General features: G+C 36.9%; 1 protein-coding gene across 3 annotated transcripts in view; it reads right to left on the bottom strand.

The window, feature by feature from the left end:
• Positions 1-312: 312 nt before the first annotated feature.
• Btf3l4 (basic transcription factor 3 like 4) overlaps positions 313-19,068 on the bottom strand; it is a 28,053-nt gene continuing 9,297 nt past the window's right edge. For 2 of the 3 annotated variants that reach the window (XM_004869247.3, XM_004869249.3), the window contains 3 exons: positions 3,926-4,127; positions 3,068-3,127; positions 313-2,441 (listed from right to left, as the gene is read on the bottom strand). In XM_004869247.3, coding sequence (XP_004869304.1) covers positions 2,395-2,441; positions 3,068-3,127; positions 3,926-4,127 — 309 coding nt within the window. In that variant the 3' untranslated portion in view covers positions 313-2,394. The remainder of the gene's footprint in view (positions 2,442-3,067; positions 3,128-3,925; positions 4,128-19,068) is intronic. The other variant, XM_013067267.3, reaches the window with a different exon arrangement.

Genomic DNA, 19,068 nt, shown 5'->3' on the forward strand with positions numbered 1-19,068 from the left:
TGCAACAGCAGAAGAAACTTTAGATTTAGAAACCTCTCATTTAACTGATGAATGTCACAATAGTTCAGTGACCTGCCCAAGAACACAGGTCACCTCTAGATACATTTTTCTCTGTACTCTCTCTCTTATCTGTCCCTAATCATTTGAAGTAGTCCTCCTACTTCTCTTTCCTCTACAATGTGCCCCATTCAGGGTACTGAGAGGAACGAATCCTGGATTATGTTTAGACTGTCTAACAATGAGACATTATTTTATCACTAAAGTACTTGGGTGTGGGAAACAGGAGAAATACAAAAGAAAATCTGACAACAATAAGAGAAGCACATGAGGAAATATATTTCTCTTTCGTAGTTATTTTGTTACTGTTATTTTAAGTCCATATATTATATAAAACATAACAGAAATCAGATTTATAAAATAGGTTGAAGTGTTTGGATGAAAAAACACAAGTTTTTTTCCCTTCATGTCTACAGATCCCTCAATAAAATTTTTTTTCCTTGAGATAGGCTCTCACTATGTAGTTCACGCTGTCCCTGAACTCACTAAGTAGCGTAGGTTGGCCTCATGGCATGGCGATTCTCCTGCCTCAGCCTCCCAGAGTGCTGGGATAACAGGTGTGTGCCACCACACCTGGCTAAATTGTTGGTCTTGCACTTTAGATACCAAAAAAAGATATCTAGCTTAAAAACAAAAAATTGATATGCTGCAAGGTTAAACTGTAGTTTGGTGATGGGCCAGGAAATGACAGATTTTCTAAATCTTATCCTAAAATATTGGTTATAAGCTGATATGCAAAATCCAAGCTTCTATCAGATAGCAACAGGGAAACTTCAGTGAATGAATGCAGTTTACCTCCAAGTTCTCTGAAAGGAGGTGAAAAAATAAATACTGTACTTTACCAGTGCTCACCACAAATCATTATTCTAAGCATGTAGGAGGTTACTGTGAGCAGCTACATAATAAAATCCAACCCAGAGGTAGGTTCAAGGCTAAGAGTAGGAATGAAATAATCCTTCTAGGGCCAGTTATCATTTCACAGAATGCCCATTTGTGCTGGAGGATGAGCCTATGGCCTATTTTCTTCCCAATCAAAAGGACATTCCCAGTTTTAACCTTGCTGAAAGAAGCATTCTTGTACCTATTGAGAACAGTTAGGATACAGGGTAAGGCTGGCATAAAAGTATTAGCAAGCACATGCTAGCTATTCCAGTTTGAAATCTACCAAACTGTAAAAGCGAGCAGAAATAAAAACTTGAAGATGAACTGTTGTTCCTCAAGATGAGGGAACATAATCTTACAACAAAGAGAGGTCCCTTAACTCTAAGGAGAACATCTTTCTCAAGCTAGGTGGAAGATAAGGAACAGTATTACCAAAAGCTGACCAGGCCACTTAAAGATCAAAAGGAGGGAAAGAAAGCATTTAGGGAGAAAGATGGTGGAGGGGATATAGGTCAGTGGCAGAACAATTGCCTAGTATGTGTGAAGCCCTTGGCTTGATCCCCAGCACTGTAAAGGAAAATGGGAAAGAAAAAAAGGAAGTAACAGAGTAAAAGAAATTCTGGGTCTGACCAGGTAAGTGAATCAAAGGTAACTACACCAAAGATAAGTGACCCATTACTCCAGCATGAGACTAGTAGTAAAATATCTTAAGACATCTTTAAAAAATTTTTTTTGGTTTTCTGAGACAGGGTCTTACTGTGTAGTTCATAATGGCCTTGAACTCACTATGCAGCCCAGGTTGGCCTGGAACTCGAGGTAATCCTCCTGCCTCGGCCTCCCAAGTGCTGGGATTACAGGTGTGCGCCACCACGCCCTGCTCCTTAAAATATCTTTTTTTTCCCCTTAAGGTATCTTAAACCCAGAGAAATGTATGAAAAATATGGCAGTTAACCAAACAAATTAAAACCAAACCTCCAACAGTAAAAATCTCTTCAGATTTGAAATCAAAGACTCATTTTTCATTAATTCTGTGTATTACTGGGGGGAAAAAGGTAGCAAATGTAAAGATTTGTTTTATTTCTACTGGAGGAAGAGGATAAATAGAACTGTATTTCAATTTGTTCTCCGTTGTGTATACACACACCCACAAACATACATATACATACATACACCAAAATTAACCCCCCCAACAAAAATCCAAGAATCAAAACCCCAAACACCCTCAAACTGTACCAATACTTCATATTTTGACCAAAAGAATAGATCCTGGTAGGAAGTGCAAAATGCAAAATCAAATGACCGAAAAATGCTGAACAAACAGCATTATTAATATACAAAATATTTATATTACTGAACTAGTAACAGATGATGTTCTCTGTGTCGGTAACACTTTGGAACCACATAGCTGATTTGTTAAATCTAGTCCATGCCAGCTTCCAAACACCAGAAAAGATTTTAGTTAGCTTCATTCTTTGACGCTTCATCAAAATTTTCTACAAGATCTGAAAAAAACCCCAAAGAAGTAAATGAGTCAAAAAAAGGGGAAAACAAAGTAAATGGAATACTGAACTTCAAATCCCAATGAAGACAAAATTGTTGCAACAGAATTAGCCTGAATAGAACATACAGAAATGAACTAATGGCATTCCACTAATTATGATTCATTTATCTGTTTTAAAACAATAATCTGAAGGAAATGTTCTTTTTTTTGGTCTATGCAAACTACTAAGGTGAAAGGCATTTTCTTATGTCAATTATAATTCCCATAGAAATGTTATATAACTATGCAAATTTATAATCACAGTAATTTCAATATAATGTAGGCAGCAGAAAATTTGTATGTATGAAAATCTGATTCTATGTTTTAATAAGGGAACTTTTATTCTTTTTCATTAGATCCTATCCACATCATTGTAAATCAATTTAAATTCAGAGCTCACAGTCAACAAAATCCTGAAAGTCACCTATTCAATTAGTGAAATGAGATAAACAGTATGTTAAAAATCTTAAAGACTAAAGGGCCAGGGATTTAGCTCAGTGGTTCCGCAGCCTGCCTTGCAAGCGCAAGGTCCCGAGTTCAATCCCCGTACCAAAAAAAAAATCTTAAAACTAAAGAAATGTCACTTACCCGGAACATCATCATCTTCTTCATCAATGTCTTCTGGTTTTGGTGCTTTGCTATCCAACACTACAAAAAGTTTACTATTAGTCACGAAGAACAAAGACCTTTACAGAACAGTTATATGTTTACAGTATTCTTTTTTCCTGTCTAAATCTCACATAGTTGTTTAGAAAAAGCTAAACACTATCAATCTAAAATCCATTCATAGTTTTTTGCTTAACAATAAAATTAATAAAACTTTAACAACTGGATATACACTAAATATAGCTGGTGATTTCAATGTGCAGTACAGGTAAAATTTATATGCAAAATGGAATAATTCAGATGGGTCTGAATGAAAATACATTACAATAAGTGACAGTGGCCTTGTTCTCCAAGAAAAATTAGTATCAAAAATTTTTTTCTATTTCTTTCAGAGTATCTAGCTATGCAGTATGTACAGTACACTGAAATACAGGACTCTTTGTGAGGGGCAATAACACATATCTGAAATCATGACTATCTTGGAAATCAAGAATTTATGGTTAGTATATCTATAGTACAAAAATAATGAATCTGAATATTTTATATGCTATACTACTACATTACCATTTTTTTTTGGTACCGGGGATCAAACTCAGGTCCTTGCACTTGCAGGGCAGGTGGTGGAACCACTGAGCTAAATCCCCGGCCCCTATGCTACACTACATTAGTTATTAAAAGAAGCTCAAAGTTTTATGAAGCATTCAAGTGACATTATACAAAGGAAAGTCTGCACTGAGGCAAATCTTCTCAATTTAAAATGGGACACCTTTAAATAATTAAGTTCCTTAATGAAGTAGGTGGAGAGCAGGGGAAAACGTACCAACAAACTGAAATACCTACCTTGCCGTGGGAACTGTTCAGCTAATTTTCTAAGACTTGTTAAGCTGTCGGCACCAAGCTGACTTAATATTCCAGGAAGCATTTCTGTGATTGGTTTGGCTTCTGCATGACCAGTAATTGCAAAGGTGTTAGCAGAGAGGGAAGCCTGGACTTTGGGATTGTTGAAATGAATAACTGTCCCATCATCTTTAATCATGTTCACCTGTATGATTACAGAAAAAAATGTACTTTACATGCTAAACACAACCAAAACAATACCTTTTTTAAAAAGCAATCTAGGGCTGCGGATTTAGCTCAGTGGTTCCGCCACCTGCCTTGCAAGTGCAAGGTTCCGAGTTCGATCCCTGGTACCAATTTTTAAAAAAAGGAATCTAGCCAACTATGTTTTTTTATTTAGTAGCTATGAAACTTCAAAGTAGTAATTAGCGAAGCAGTGGATATAGGTGGAAAAAGACTCTAGCAATAAAATACAATGGTGTGGGATGGCACAAATTAGTAGAATGGTCAGAAAAGTCATTTTATTATAGAATCTAGATTTCAAATTCAGACTTCTATGAGAAGGAAGTTCATGCCCACATTGAAAAAAAGGAATTGTCAACCAAGAACCAGCTTTTTAATGAAACTACCAATTATCTTACTCAATTTACATTATCAAATAAATTGGTGCAATTGTTACTTGATGAGGTAGCATCTTGCTTAGGGGGACTGACTGGATATAAAGAGGAAACAGGGTATGGTAAAAATAACCACTGAAAATCCACAAAGAACACTCAGAAATTTTACCAAATAGGTATTTCACTATTTTGAACACTTAGTAAATTTACAAAAATTTCAATTGCCTCTTATCATTTCACTCTTAATGGGATTTTGTCAGTTCCTCTAATTCTTTAGAGATGGGGTCTTGCCATGTTGGACTCAAGCAATCCTCCTGCCTCAGCTATCCAAGAAGCTGGGACCATAGGCACATGCTACAGTGCCTGGCTAGTTCTTCTAAGTCTTAAGTGTAGTTTCTCAACAACCTTCAGTAATCTCTGTAAATATTAAAGAAACTCTCCCACCCACTTGCCTACCTGAACATGCTATATCAGTAACTGGAAAACCTTTAAAATCATCCCAACATTGTTTCTATAGCTTTGACCAGGGCCGGGGGTTTAGCTCAGTGGTGCTGCCACCTGCCTCATAAGCGTAGGGTCCTGAGTTCGATCCCCGATACCAAAAAAAAAAAAAAAATAGAGGTTATAGCTTTGACCAATATGAACTGATTATTTCAGATATGATTTATTCCACTGCCAGGACTTGCTGAACAGGTACTATTTAAATTGTTAGTTTTTGCTGTGTATGGTGGTATATGCCTGTAATCATAGCTACTTGAGAGGCTGAAGCAGGATTCCAAATCTGAGGCCAACCTAGGTAACTTAGCAAGATCTTGTCTCAAAACAAAATAAAAATGGCTGGGGATGTAGCTCACTGGTAGAGTACTTGCCTAGCATGCATCTAGGCCCTGGGTTTGAATCCCTGTACTGAAAACAAAGTTGTTATTTTTCTCTCTCATTCATATACTTTCTCTCCGCTTCTTTTGGCAAGGGAGGGTACGGCTGAATTTCCATAAGTTAAATGTGTAAATAATGTGATTTCACCATGTAGTTGATTCCACTGGGTAAGTTACCTTGGTGGTAACATGCTTATAAATTAAAAAGGTTAGGGGAGTTAACTCTTGGCTACTTTAGAAGCATTTCATGATCCATCCAAAAACTGCCCTTTTCACAATCAAGCAGAGATGCTGAGTGTTCTTCATGGTCAGTGGGAAATGGGCTTCTCTTCCTCAGAGGTGATCACCACCACTGACAGCACCAGAAAGGAAGGGGAAGAAAGGGGCTTCTAATTTCAGGCAAGACCTGGAACACACAGAAAATAAAGACAAATCCCTGGAAAATTATAACTAAACTCCACTAATAATTTCCCTTCCAAAAATCACTATTTCAATTCTGTATCTTTCCCTCTCTCAGTACTGTACCTGAGGTTCTTTTCCGTGTATCATACACAATAAGCATTCAATCTTGCTATTCTAAATAAACAGACTCATGATCATGGCTTAATTTATATTAATTTAGAAAAGATAAATTATATAATTCTGAAGATGGCTACAGTGTCAGCAGAAAGGTCAAATGTTAAGAGTGGCTAAAAATGTGGGAGGCCTGAGAAGGACCTACTAGTGGACACTGTAGGTAACAGGGGAAGGGGATGTTACCAGAACCTCTGTAGTAAGTCTTAGTCTCCTGTGAGCCACGGCAGCACACGGCGAATTACAGGAAAGGTAGACAAATGAGAAGAAGCTGAGCTTTGGGTCTGATCAGTGTTGTTCTGGGCAGCAAAGACCAAAACCCCCCTAGATTGTAGCACTTTTTATTTAGTACATGGGGAAACAGATATGTAGAGTTCAGTACTTTACATTGGGATAAACAAGGTGTAACAAAAGACTGGGGGGCAGTGGAAATCTAAGAACAATGAGGAACTATGCAGATGAAGATCTGGTTCCTCCCGGGTATATCCCGCAGGTGTGGTCTTGTCCTGGAGCATTACATTATCCAGGGATCACTGAGGTCTCAGTTGTGACCAAAGGCCAAAATGTAATTATGTCTGGAATGTCTTAGCTGGCCTGTAGACAGGAGAACTAGGCCTACTCAAATGATTTTTTTCTAGAATTATGTAGCATTGTTCCCAACAGACATGATATCAGATGTTGCCCTAAATTTATCCTAGAATCAAATAATCTTCCTATGGCAAACCAATAAGGATATGATAGGACTATATTTTCCAAATCCAGCCCAAATCACACGGTTTAATAAAGGATTTCATACTTTCAGTGTGAGAAGTCTCAAATATTGGAGTTTGAGACACTTCTGACTTGCACACATTAAAGTCACAAGAGATTGAAATTCCTAGTACTGTTTCATAATTCAGTTGAACTTTGAAGTCTTCCAGTTCAAATCCTTTATGTTAAATACTGACAAGAGCTCTTAACTAAATGGAAACTGAGTACTTGAATGCAACCTGCATTTATCCACTTACTGTTTAATTTCTTTCCTACACTATTACTCTCATGCTCAAAACTTAATTTCCTTATAAAAATTCAATTCTATCCAGGTGTGGTCGGCCGTAATCACAGTTATTTGGGAGGCTAAAGCAGGAAGATTTCAAGTTAAAACTAGTCTGGCCAATTTAGTAAGACCCTGTTTCAACAAATAAAAAGAATATCACGCATGGTGGTGCATGCCTGTAATCCCAGCACTTGGAAGGCTGAGGTATGAAGATAACCTGGATTACCAAGAGTTCAAGGCCAACCTGGGCTATATAATGAGTTCATGGCCAGCCTGAACTACACAGCAAGACCCTGTGCTACCCCCCTTAAAAAAAAAAAAAAAAAAAAAAAAGAGTAAGAAGGGCTGAGGATGTAGCTCAGTGAGAGTGGCCCTGGGTTCACTCTCCAGTACTGCAAAATAAAACAACACAACAAAAACAAAACAATCCTTTGGCCCTATGAAAGCTTGCCAGAGAACTATTATCTCAGAATACAGTCCAAATGGAGAGAAGTGAAAAAAATGGCACAAAATATATGATATGGCCAATATATATTCACTGGTTGCAAAATAAGAGACTAACACAGGGACAAAAGAATACATTCATGAATTTTTCTTCTGTTTAAGCTCTCCATCCAGAGGCTGAATGTTAAGTCAAATTATGCATCCTAATACAGGTCTTTGTAATTTGAAATGCTGTTGGAGTTTAGCATGAAAATTAAGATGAACTCCATTTCAGATTGTGAAACAGAAATAAATTTATTCATAGTACCCATGGTGGCACACACCTGTAATCTAAGCACTCTGGGAGGATCACCAGTTTGAGCCAAGCGTGGGCAATTTAGCAACTTTGAAAGACCCTGTCCCAAAAAATAAAAAGGGCCAGGTGTGGTGGCGTATACTTGTAATCCCAGCACTTGAGAGGCTGAGGCTGGAAGATCACAGCAAGTTTGAGGCCAGCCTGGGCTACATAGTGAGTTCAAAATCAGCCTGAATTACACAGCGAGATGCTGTCTCAAAATAACAACAATAAACAAACAAATAAATAGGGCTGGGGATGTAGCTCAGTGTGAGGGCCGCAGTTTAATCCCCACTACTGAGAAAAAAAATTCATGATTGTGTTAAATGAGGTGGCATAAAAGATGTAGCTTCATGAATAGAGGTCCAGAAAGGGGTAATTTTAGAACACAAGGAATGAAATACAGCACTAGAAGTTTAAAAGGTCAGAATATTTTATTTCTAACATTCTCTCCTTCCTAATGAGCACATGACATGGTTATATAATGTTCCTGGGCACAAGCTATAAGAAACATCAAACCATGAATTGTTTGGATGAGCAAGAACAACTAGACACTTCCCCCACCCTTTTACGCAAAAGAAGGGATAAGGACCTTGTTAAATTCACCAAGTAAACTATATGCATTTCATATGGAGACTTCAAGTCATACAATCTATATGTATAGAATAAGAACAAGGAGCACACAAGTAAACAAAGGCTAGCTATTATGCCAGTGCTTAGGCCCCTTTTCAGTCAAAAATCCCCCTTTGGGCCAAGGATGTAGCTCATCAACACAGCACCTGCCTGGAAAGTGCTAAGTCCTGAGTTCAATCCCAGGTACAAAAAAACCAAAAAAAATCCCCTTTATGTGAAAATAGGGTTTTTTCTTCCCACTTAAAGGTAGTCAAAGGTAAAGGTTGCTATTTGGCATTCTGAGATCCCAATCCAAAAACAGGACACCTTTGCTCTAATTTTTTGCCCTAACAATCCAAAGTACCTTGTAGTTAACAGAAGCCATTTTATCCTCCCAAGCCTAGTGCATTTACATGTGCGGCTTTCATTGTGCAGAACAATCATTTCCTGCGTCTCTACTTATAAATTTTCATTTAGCCAAGGCTCAGGTCAGATCTTTCTGTGAAAACTTTTAAGTAGGTTATGTACTTACTGGCCTTCATAAGTAATGCTGTTACATAGAACTGCCTTGTAGTATAACTGTGTTTGCAAATCTTTGGCCCTATTAGAGGGTGAACTCCTTGAAATGAGAGACCAAGCCTTACTAGATATAGGATTCTCTGAAGTGTCTACAACAAGATAATCACTGTTATTTGCTGAATCAATACCTCCTACACCGTTTAACAGAATACTGTCAGATTTCAACTCCCCAAACAGCACCAGTAGTGGCCCCAATGAAGATGCCTAGGACCTCTGGACTACAACTTTGGTGTGACTTCCCATGTAGCTCTGAGTTTTCTGAATTAGTCCAATTTAACCTACAGAACTCAGAGCCATTTTAAGTCATTCTGGGTGGTCCCACTGTGCTACCAAATAGTTTAACAACCCCTGCCTTTATTGGCCTGAATACGGCACATGTATTAGTCACAGCAGCTTTCTATCTTCTATTTGGTGAATCTAATGGTCATTTTTTTCCTACACAGCAATAAATACTTCTAGAACCTCATAACACTGTACTTGACCATAACTATTAATAGCCGCTGTCTCAGTTCAGAGGTCTAAATTCTTTTATGTCATTTCTTTTTTTGTTTGTTTTTTGGTACCGGGAATCGAAATTGGGTCCTTGTGCTTGCGAGGCAGGCGGTGGAAGCACTGAACTAAATCCCTGGCCCTGTGTCATTTCTTTTTCAAAGTCCCCACTTAGCCAGTTAGCCGTAGATCTGAGAATTAAGATATCTTAAAATCAAGTTTTACTGGCCTTTTATTTTGTAGTTAAAGGTACTTAAATATTTATCACTGAAATTCATATCCCCAAATGCTAAGGACTGAACCCAGGGCCTTGGGCATACTAGGTAAGTCCTTTACTGCTTAGCTACATTCCCAGCTCCTCTTCTTGTATCTTTTTGGTAACGGGGATCAAACTCAGATCCTTGCGCTTGCAAGGCAGGCGGCAGAACCACTGAACTAAATCCCCGGCCCTCTCTTCTTGTATCTTGAGTGAAAGAGTGGATTTTTAAAGAATAAGGGACATAAGTGTCTGTGATTTTTTGTGAGGCTGACAGAAGTCAGATTTTGAGGAAAATAAGCTTTGTGCATATTTTCCTGTCAGTGTCCCTCACATTTGATTGTTTCTAAATGCTAGTGTGAAGTACAACCCATTAACGTAGATATGAGCTAAAGTTTACTGCAGTTACACTTTATTTTATTCTCTGGTGGCAAGAGTCTGATGAGACAAGGACTTTCTAAGGGTACAGTGAAGGTAGTGTGAACTGGCATACTCTTTGGAGAAAGCAATTTGACAGTATGGAGAAAGAGTTCTAAAGCTGGGTGAGGTGGTATGCATGCCTGTAATCCCAGCACTCAGGAGGCTGAGGCAACACTGCCACGAGTTCAAGGCCAGCCTGAGCTTCATAGCAAGATCCTGTCTCAAAAAAAAAAAAGGAGGGTTCTAAAGATTTTCCTGCCTTTTCAGGCAATAACCACATTTCCAAGAAACCGTATGAAAGAAATCAAAAATGAAGACAATTATATATAGACATATATAGTTCAACATAGTTCTTTGATCAAAAATTATAATGTACATAATAAAAATGTTGTTACAGATTTTTTTTTTGGTACTGGGGCTCGAACTTGGGTCCTTACGTTTGTGGGGCAGGCGGTGGCACCACTGAGCTAAACCACTGGCCCTGTAATAAAAATGTTAAATTGTGGTATATCCATTATTAAAACATATGTGGATACCTAGAATGATGTTTGAGTTTTTCAATGAGATGAAGCAATTTTTATAATATGCTATTGGGAAAAAAAGATTCTACATTATACACCTAGTTGTAGTCTTAACTATGTTTAACATATATATATATATAAAAAGATGGCAAAGAAATACAAGCCTAAAGGTAGTTCTCTGAGGTGGTAGAATTATGGTTGTGTTATTATCTTCTGCATATTTTCTGTATAGCCCTAATTTTCTACAATAGCAAGTATATTTTTACAGTGGAGAGGAAAGCTATTTAAAAAAAAAAAAGGTGTCCACCAACAGATAAATGGACAAAATGTGATATAGCCACTACAATAGAATATTCTTCAGTTATAAAAGGAGTAAAGTTCTCACACATGCTACAACATAGATAACACTGGAAATAAGTGAAGTAAGCCAGGTATAAAAGGACAAACATTGTATGGTTCTATTTTATAAAATATCTAAAATAGGGCTGGGGATTTAGCTCAGTGGTGCCGCACCTGTCTTACAAACGCAAGGTCCTGAGTTTGATCCCCGATAGCCCCCCCAAAAAACCCTCAAAATCTAAAATAGATGAATCCATAAAGTGGAAAGTAGATTAGAGGTTACCAGGGTCTGGGTTAGAGGAGAACAGGGAATTAACATTTAATGATATAGAATTTCAAATGGGGCAAGATGAAAAAATTCTGGAGATGGATGGTGGTGATGGTGACTGTCAATGTAATTAATGTCACTGAATTGTACACTTAAAAATAGTTAAAATGACCTGGACGGGTGGAACATGAAACAATGTGACCCTGTCTCAAATAAATAAAGGAAGCAGGCAAGCAAGCAGGGTTTACTGTTGCACACCTATAATTCCAGCAGAGGGGAGTTTGGGAGGCTAAGGTAGGAAGGAAGATCACCAAGTTTGAGTCCAGTCTTAGCACTTTTAGCAATTCAGTTGAGAACCTTGTTCTCAAAATAAAAAAATTAAAGGGCTAGGAATGTAGCTTTGTGTGCCCTGGGTTCAATCCCCAGTACCTACTGGTGGGTAGCTTAGTGGTAGTGTCATCCAAGTTTGATCTCAAGTACGACAAAAAAAAAAAAGTTAAAATGGCAAACTCTGTGTTATACATATTTCCGCATAAGTAAGAAAAGTAAAGATGGTATAGAATAAGGTGAATGGGTTGGGCACAATGCTACTCTCCTATACTAAGAGTTGTCCATCTATCAGCCACAGAAGCTCTAGTTGAAGTGAGACGGAAGTGTAGGAATCATCAGCCAGTAACCTTTGGTCTTCCTCTACACAAGTGCGTCAGAAAAATAAGAAGTGGGAAGAATAAAGTATTAAATATTAAAACTTATGTGTGTAACTACACAATTTACATTCCCAGCCTTAAGCTTTCTCCTGAGCCTCAGCTCCTTATAGCTGACTTCTTGTAGAACAATTCCATCTTGAATAATCAACATCTCTAAAACTTAATATGCCCCACACAGACTTATCACAGGGAATCAGCACATTAGATGACAAATAATGAATGAAATAAACAATGAATAAACTCCATCTCTGCTGTCAAGACTCTTAAAATCTGTGAATATACATGCAAAAAGCCTGAATAAAATACAAACTAAATTCAACAATACTTGAAAAAGACCATATAGCATGATCAACTTAGTTTCTTTTCAGAGAGGCAAGGATGGTTCAACATATGCAAATCAATAAGCACATAAACAAAATCAAGGATAAAAATCACACGATCATCTTAACTGATACAGAAAAAGCCTTAGACATGATAAAAGCTCTACAGAAACTAGGTAACCCTCCATATAGTAAAGGTCACATATGACAGACCCACAACCAATACCATTCTGGATGGGGAAAAACTGAGGGCATTTCCTCTAAACCAAGAATGGTTCCTATTCAATTTAGTATTTGAAATTTTAGCTACAGCAATTAGGCAAGAGAAAGAAAGAAAAGATACAAATAGGAAAGAAGTCAAATTATCCTTGTTTGCAGGTGATATGATCCTTTACTTCAAAGACCCTTAAGACTCCACCAAAAGACTCTCATGGCTGATAAATGAATTCAGCAAAGTAGTATCTAAAATCAGCATTTAAAACCAATAGCTTTTCTATACACCAAAAGTGAACAGGCTGAGAAAGAATTTGGGGGGGAAAAAAATCCCATTCATGATATTCAAAACAAAACAAAAAAACTTTACGGTTCAGTCTAACCAAGGAAGTGAAAGACCTCTACAGTGAAAATTTTAGGACACTGAAGAAAAAACCTGAAGAAGACACTGGAAGATGAAAAGATCTCCCATTTTCATGGATGAGCAGAATTAATAGTTAAAATAGCTGTATTACCAAAAGCAATTAATAGATTCAATGCAATCCCTGTCAAAATACCAATGACATTCTTCATAGAACTAGAAAAAACAAAAATTGTAAAATTCATATGGAAACACAGAAGACTCAGAATGCCAAAGCAATCTTAAGCAAAAAGTGCATGGCTAGAGATATCACAATACCTGATTTCAAATAATACTACAAAGCCACAGTAGCAAAAAATAGCATGGTACCGGTACATAGACGCACAGACCAATGGAACATAAAAGATACAGAAACTAGATCCCTATCTATCACCCTGTACAAAAATCAATTCAAAATGGATCAAAGACCTAGGCATAAGAAACTGTGCAACTGCTAAAAGAAAACAGGAGAAACACTTGAACTATAGATCTAGGCAAAGGTTTCCTGAGTAGGACTCTAATAGCATAGGAAATAAGAGCAAGAATCAACAAATGGGATTCCATCTAAGTAAAAAGTTTTTACACAGTAAGGGAAACTAAAGAGTGAAGCACCTACAGAATGAGAGAAAATCATTGGCAGCTACTTAGAATATATAAAGAACTCAAAAAACACCAAAAAAATCAAATAGCCAATCAACAAGTTGGCAAATAAATTGAACAGATACTTCTCAAAAAGTAGTAAAATGGGGCTGGGGATTTAGCTCAGTGGTTCTGCCGCCTGCCTCACAAGTGCAAGGACTGGAGTTCGATTCCTGGTACCAAAAAAAAAGTAGTAAAATGGCCAATAAGTATATGAAAAATGTGCAGCATCTTTTGCTATTAGGGAAATGCAAACCAAAACTATACTCAGATTCCATCTCACCCCAGTCAGAATGGTATCATGAAGAATATAAAAAGCAATACATGTTGGTGAGGATGTGGGAGGAAATGCTGTTGATGAAAATATTAATTAGTATAGCCACTATGGAAATCAGTATGAAGGCACTTCTTTAAAGTAAAAACAGGGCCAGGGATTTAGCTCAGTGGTTCCGACGACCGCCTCGTAAGCGCAAGGTCCCAACTTTGATCCCCAGTACCAAAAAAAAAGTAAAAACAGAGCTACCATTTGATCCAGCTATACTATTCCTTGGAATATATCCTAAGGAATTAAAGTCAGAATACTATAGGGATAGCTGCATACCCATGTTTACTGCAGCACAGTCCACAATAGTCAAGATATGGAACGAGCCTAGGTACCCACCAACAGATGAACAGATAAAGAAAATGTAGTATATATACACAATGGAGTATTACTCAGCAATAAAGAACAAAATTTTTTCATTTGCGGGAAAATGGATTGAACTGAAGATCATCATGTTGAAAGAAATGTTAGACTCGGACAACTATTACATGTTCTCCCTCGTGTGTGTGTGTGTGTGTGTGTGTGTGTGTGTGTGTGTGTGTGTGTGTGTGGTGGGGGGATGACATGGAAGTAGAAGGGAGACTATTATTAGACAAGAAGAAGGGAATGAGGGGGAGGAGCATAAGGGAGGGAAATACTGGGGATTGATATAATCAAAATATATGCATTGAAACCCAATATTTTGTAAAACAGGCAGTATTACTAAAAGGAAAAAGAAAAACACCTTAATCTGAAAACACACTACTAATAAGGAATCATTATACAGCACAACATGAGATAATAATAATAAATGTATTATAGTAGAGCAACTTAAGCTAGAGGCAGTAGAAGTACAGAAGAAAGTTTGATTAGCTATGCCTGGAAAGATTAAGAAACATTTCCAAGGGGCAGAATTATATCCTAATTAAGACAGAAGCTGTCTTCTAAATATAATAATAAAACTATAAAATGAACTGAACAATTAAAGCATGTGAATCAGAAAGTGCTTTTAGGGACTATTTCTTTCCAAATAAATCTGATAAATTCCTGAGAAATGATACAGATCCTAATGTTGACAGATCCACGTTATCAGAGGAAGAAAGGTAACAGCATAGTCACTATATTCAACTAGATTGCTAAATAAGCACATTCAAATATTTTCATATGTCACAAAACGTAACATTTTCAGAAACCTGCTTCTGGATTATACTCTGAAAGTTTGCCTAAGAATTCCTTCCTAGAACCTGGTTGTTAATTTGTCTCTGAACAATCTGTGACACTACTCTGCCCCTTACTTTTCGACAGCTTTGGATTTGTCTTTGGTAACATATAAAAGAAATCTATATATAATTATAACTTATTATACCAAATCAATAAATTAACAAATACATAAAAGACCTCAACTGCTTTTCTGAATCCAAACAATCTTTCAGTTTTAAAAGTTTCTGAAAAGAACAAAAATTAAAACTTTGGAAAGAAATAAAAGTATGTATCACTAATGCTGACAGCCTATGAAGATTTAAAATCTTATTTGGCAAAGGTACATTTGGTGAGTTTTTGGAACTCACCATTCATTTATTTCCCTGTTCTCCATACCCCAACTGAATATCTTTTACTCATTTGATTCTTTAAAGGTCTAAGTACAGAAAACACTGTAATAAAATTATTTTCTTTCAACAGTGGCAATAGTTTCTTCTAAGTTTTTAATCTGATTTTTTTTTTGGTGGTGGTGGTATCCAATCCAGAAGCACTCTACCACTGAGCTACATCCCGAGCTCTTTTTATTTTTTATTTCGAGACTGAATTGTTCAGGCTGGCCTTAAACTTGTGATCCTCTTACCACAGCCTCCCAAGAAGCTGAGAATATTGACATGAGCTGCTACACTCAATTTATCTACTTTTCTTAAACTAACAAAAGCCAAAAAGATAATATCTTCCTGAGTTCAGCACTTTGTAACAAGTTTAAAATATCCTGAAGTAACAAATTTATAATGAATGAGATTCTACTGTCATATACTATATTATAATTTTCATATTTTAGCATTTCTGAAAATTATATACATGTTTTCATGTATATATTTAATGTAGTATCTTTCTTCCTCACAAGAAGCTATTTTTAATTCAAAAGTGTTTGAGCAGGGCAGGTTATATATAGTATACTAGATGTTCTTAAAATATTTTAGATCTGCAAAAGATTATAGAAAACACAATTATTTTGGCTGTCAAAAAATCAATTTTAGAAGGAGGGAAAGAAGGAAAAAGTAAAACTCTCCATCTTAGGTTCAAATATCCAGAAACTTTAGTTGCTACACTGTATTGTTAATTACTTAATGTGTATTTCCCCTATCCATTTGATCAGTAAGGGTTAGAAAGCAATGGCAATGCACAAAGAGTGGAGGTGGGGTGTCTAGGAAGCTGCAAAAATGTACAATCCCTTTTATATACTGTACTATTAATACTGTATAATGTTTTGAAGGCTATGACTCCTCAAAAAGTTAAAACTGCAGTGATAATTCCAACAAAAAAGAATTAACAATTCAGTTTAGTATTATAATAAAAGTAAATACAAGCCAGGCGTGGTGGTGTATGCCATCCCAGCACTCAGGAGGCTGAGGCAGGAGGATCACTGTGAGTTCAAGGCCAGCCTGGGCTACACAGTGAGACCTTGTTTAAAAAACAAACAAACAAACAAATAAAAAAGTAAATAGAGAGCTACAGTTGGAGCTCAATGGTAGGACTCTTGCCTAGCATATATGAGGCCATATGTTTGATCTTCAGCACTGCCAGAAAAAAAAAGGCGCATAGGAAAGGCACCTAACCCTTCTTTGTACAAATGTTCTATGGATGCTCCCAGAAAGGCCTCTGGGAAGAAATAACAGTATGTACTGATGAGGGGTACTGACGGCACAAATAACAAATTATATGCGGTAAAGTGCTTAGTAATACAAGATATAAGGCAGGAACACCTCTTACTATCCTTTTTTTTGATGAAGTGTAGGGGAGACAGGAGGAGAGCAAAGGCCAAGAATGAGTGTAAGAATGTGTAACCGAAAAGATCAAAAGCAGGATAAATTAATGAATTTTATAAACTCTGGTTTTGACATACTTTGATACCCAACCTCAGCGTTGGCTCTAACCTACAACCAACAACAACCAACTCAAAAGAGATACTGTATGATTGAAATGGGATAATACATATTTCTATGTCTAGCTGTCTAGTTTCTCCACTAGACTATAAGCTACAAAGGACAGAGACCATGAATGTTTTATCTACCACTATCTAATAAGTCCTTGGCAAAATGCTTGGCACAGTAGGTGTTCAGTAAATGTTGACTATCACTAAATGTTTTATTATGAAAATTCCAATTACAACAATACCTTGACCTCAGCACAACATTACAAGTTTGACAGTATTATAAAGAGACCAAAGATTACTATGAAGGGTGGGAATTTAGCTCAGTGTTGGGTACTTGACTAGCATGTACAAGATCCTAGATTCAAGGGGAAGAAAAAGATTACTGCTTATTTCATTATAAAACATTTGCAAAATTAATGCTTCTCCTCCATTAAAAACTTTAATTATAGGGCCGGGGATTTAGCTCAGTGGTTTCACTACCTGCTGCGCAAGCGGCAAGGATCTGAGTTCGATCCCCAGTACCAAAAAAACAAAAACAAAAACAAAACAAAACAAAACTTTAATTATAACAATCATACAGCCTTCCAATTTGACCAAAAACAATCATTCAGAAAAACGTGCCCTTGGAAATAGTACACAGTTAAATCTACACTGCAAGTAAGGAGTACATATACTTGTCCTCTCTCCAAAGAAGTGTTTTTCAGCCAGGGCTGATTTTTGTCTCCAGTGGGGCATTTGAAAAATTTTAAGAGACATTTGGGATTGAATCTAGTTGGTAGAGGGCAGCGATGCTGCTAAACATCCTGCAAGGTACAGGAGAGCCACCACAACAAAGAATTATCTGCATCAATATGTCAATAATGCTGAGGTTGAGGGGGCAGAGGCATTAAAAAACTAGAAAAGTGGGCAAAAATATAAAATCGCACGAACATTTACAATTAGGTTAGGTTTAACATTATCCAAGTTCCTGCCTACTTACTTCTTTTTACCAAGTTTTAGTTGACCATCTGTCTTCTTTGGTGGTGCTGCGGATTGAACCAGAGCCTCACATGTTAGCCAAGCCCTCTAACACTGAGTTAGACCACCAGCCCAAGTTCTGGCTTTTTTTTTTTTTTTTTTTTTTTTTGATACTGGGGATTGAACTCGGACCTTCCGCTTGCAAGGTAGGTGGCAGCACCACTGAGCTAAATCCCCAGTCCCCAAGTTCTGGATTTTTAAGAAGTTTAAAGGAACCTAGATTGTTTTTGTTTTTGTTTTTTTTGGTGCTGGGGATCGAACTCAGGGCCTTGCGCTTGCTGTGCAAGCAGCAAAACCACTGAGCTAAATCCCCAGTCCTCTTTTTGTTTTGTTTTGTTTTTGGTACTGGAGATCAAACTCAAGACCTTGCGCTTACAAGGCAGGCACGGTGCTGCTGAGCTAAATCCCCAGCCTTGTTTTTATTTCTTTCTAAAATATATCCCAGATTGAGAATGATCTCTCTGAAATTTTAGGTCAATGAAAATACATAAAAACTTTTAATAGCTCAGAAAAAAATAAGATATATAAAATGCTTAATTTCAAGATCTGCAAATAAATTCTCAATCTTTGTAAAAATGCAGTCACTTCAAGTTGAAAGGAAACAAGATGCATATGGCTTGTACTTTGTACTGTTTTACTAGTATACTCATTTTAAAAGTACAAATCAAATTTAAATTATATTAATTTTAATTACTCATACATGTTTGATGGGGCATTTTGCCAGCTTGACTTCTTTTTCTTTTATACTGTTATTTGTGATTCCCCACCTCATTATTTCTGATTCATGTTATACAGCATATACACATTAATAAACCACTAAAAATTGTAAGGTGGTACCCACAGAGTAATGACATAATTAAATCTAACCTATGGCAGTGAAAATGTAAACACCAGTTACTATAAGAAAAGGAATCATTAGCCAGAGGTAAATGAAAACAGATGATAAGTAGCTCTTATACTTTTGACTAACATTTAGAGTAATAGTCATCTTCGGTCTCACATGAGAAAAATAGTAATAAAGAAAAATGCAATAAAGTGGGGCCAGGGATG

Source organism: Heterocephalus glaber, unplaced genomic scaffold (genome assembly GCF_053883595.1).
Source record: "Heterocephalus glaber isolate CG9 unplaced genomic scaffold, H.glaber_assembly_v1.0 deba00001451, whole genome shotgun sequence".
Classification (NCBI taxonomy): domain Eukaryota; kingdom Metazoa; phylum Chordata; class Mammalia; order Rodentia; family Bathyergidae; genus Heterocephalus; species Heterocephalus glaber.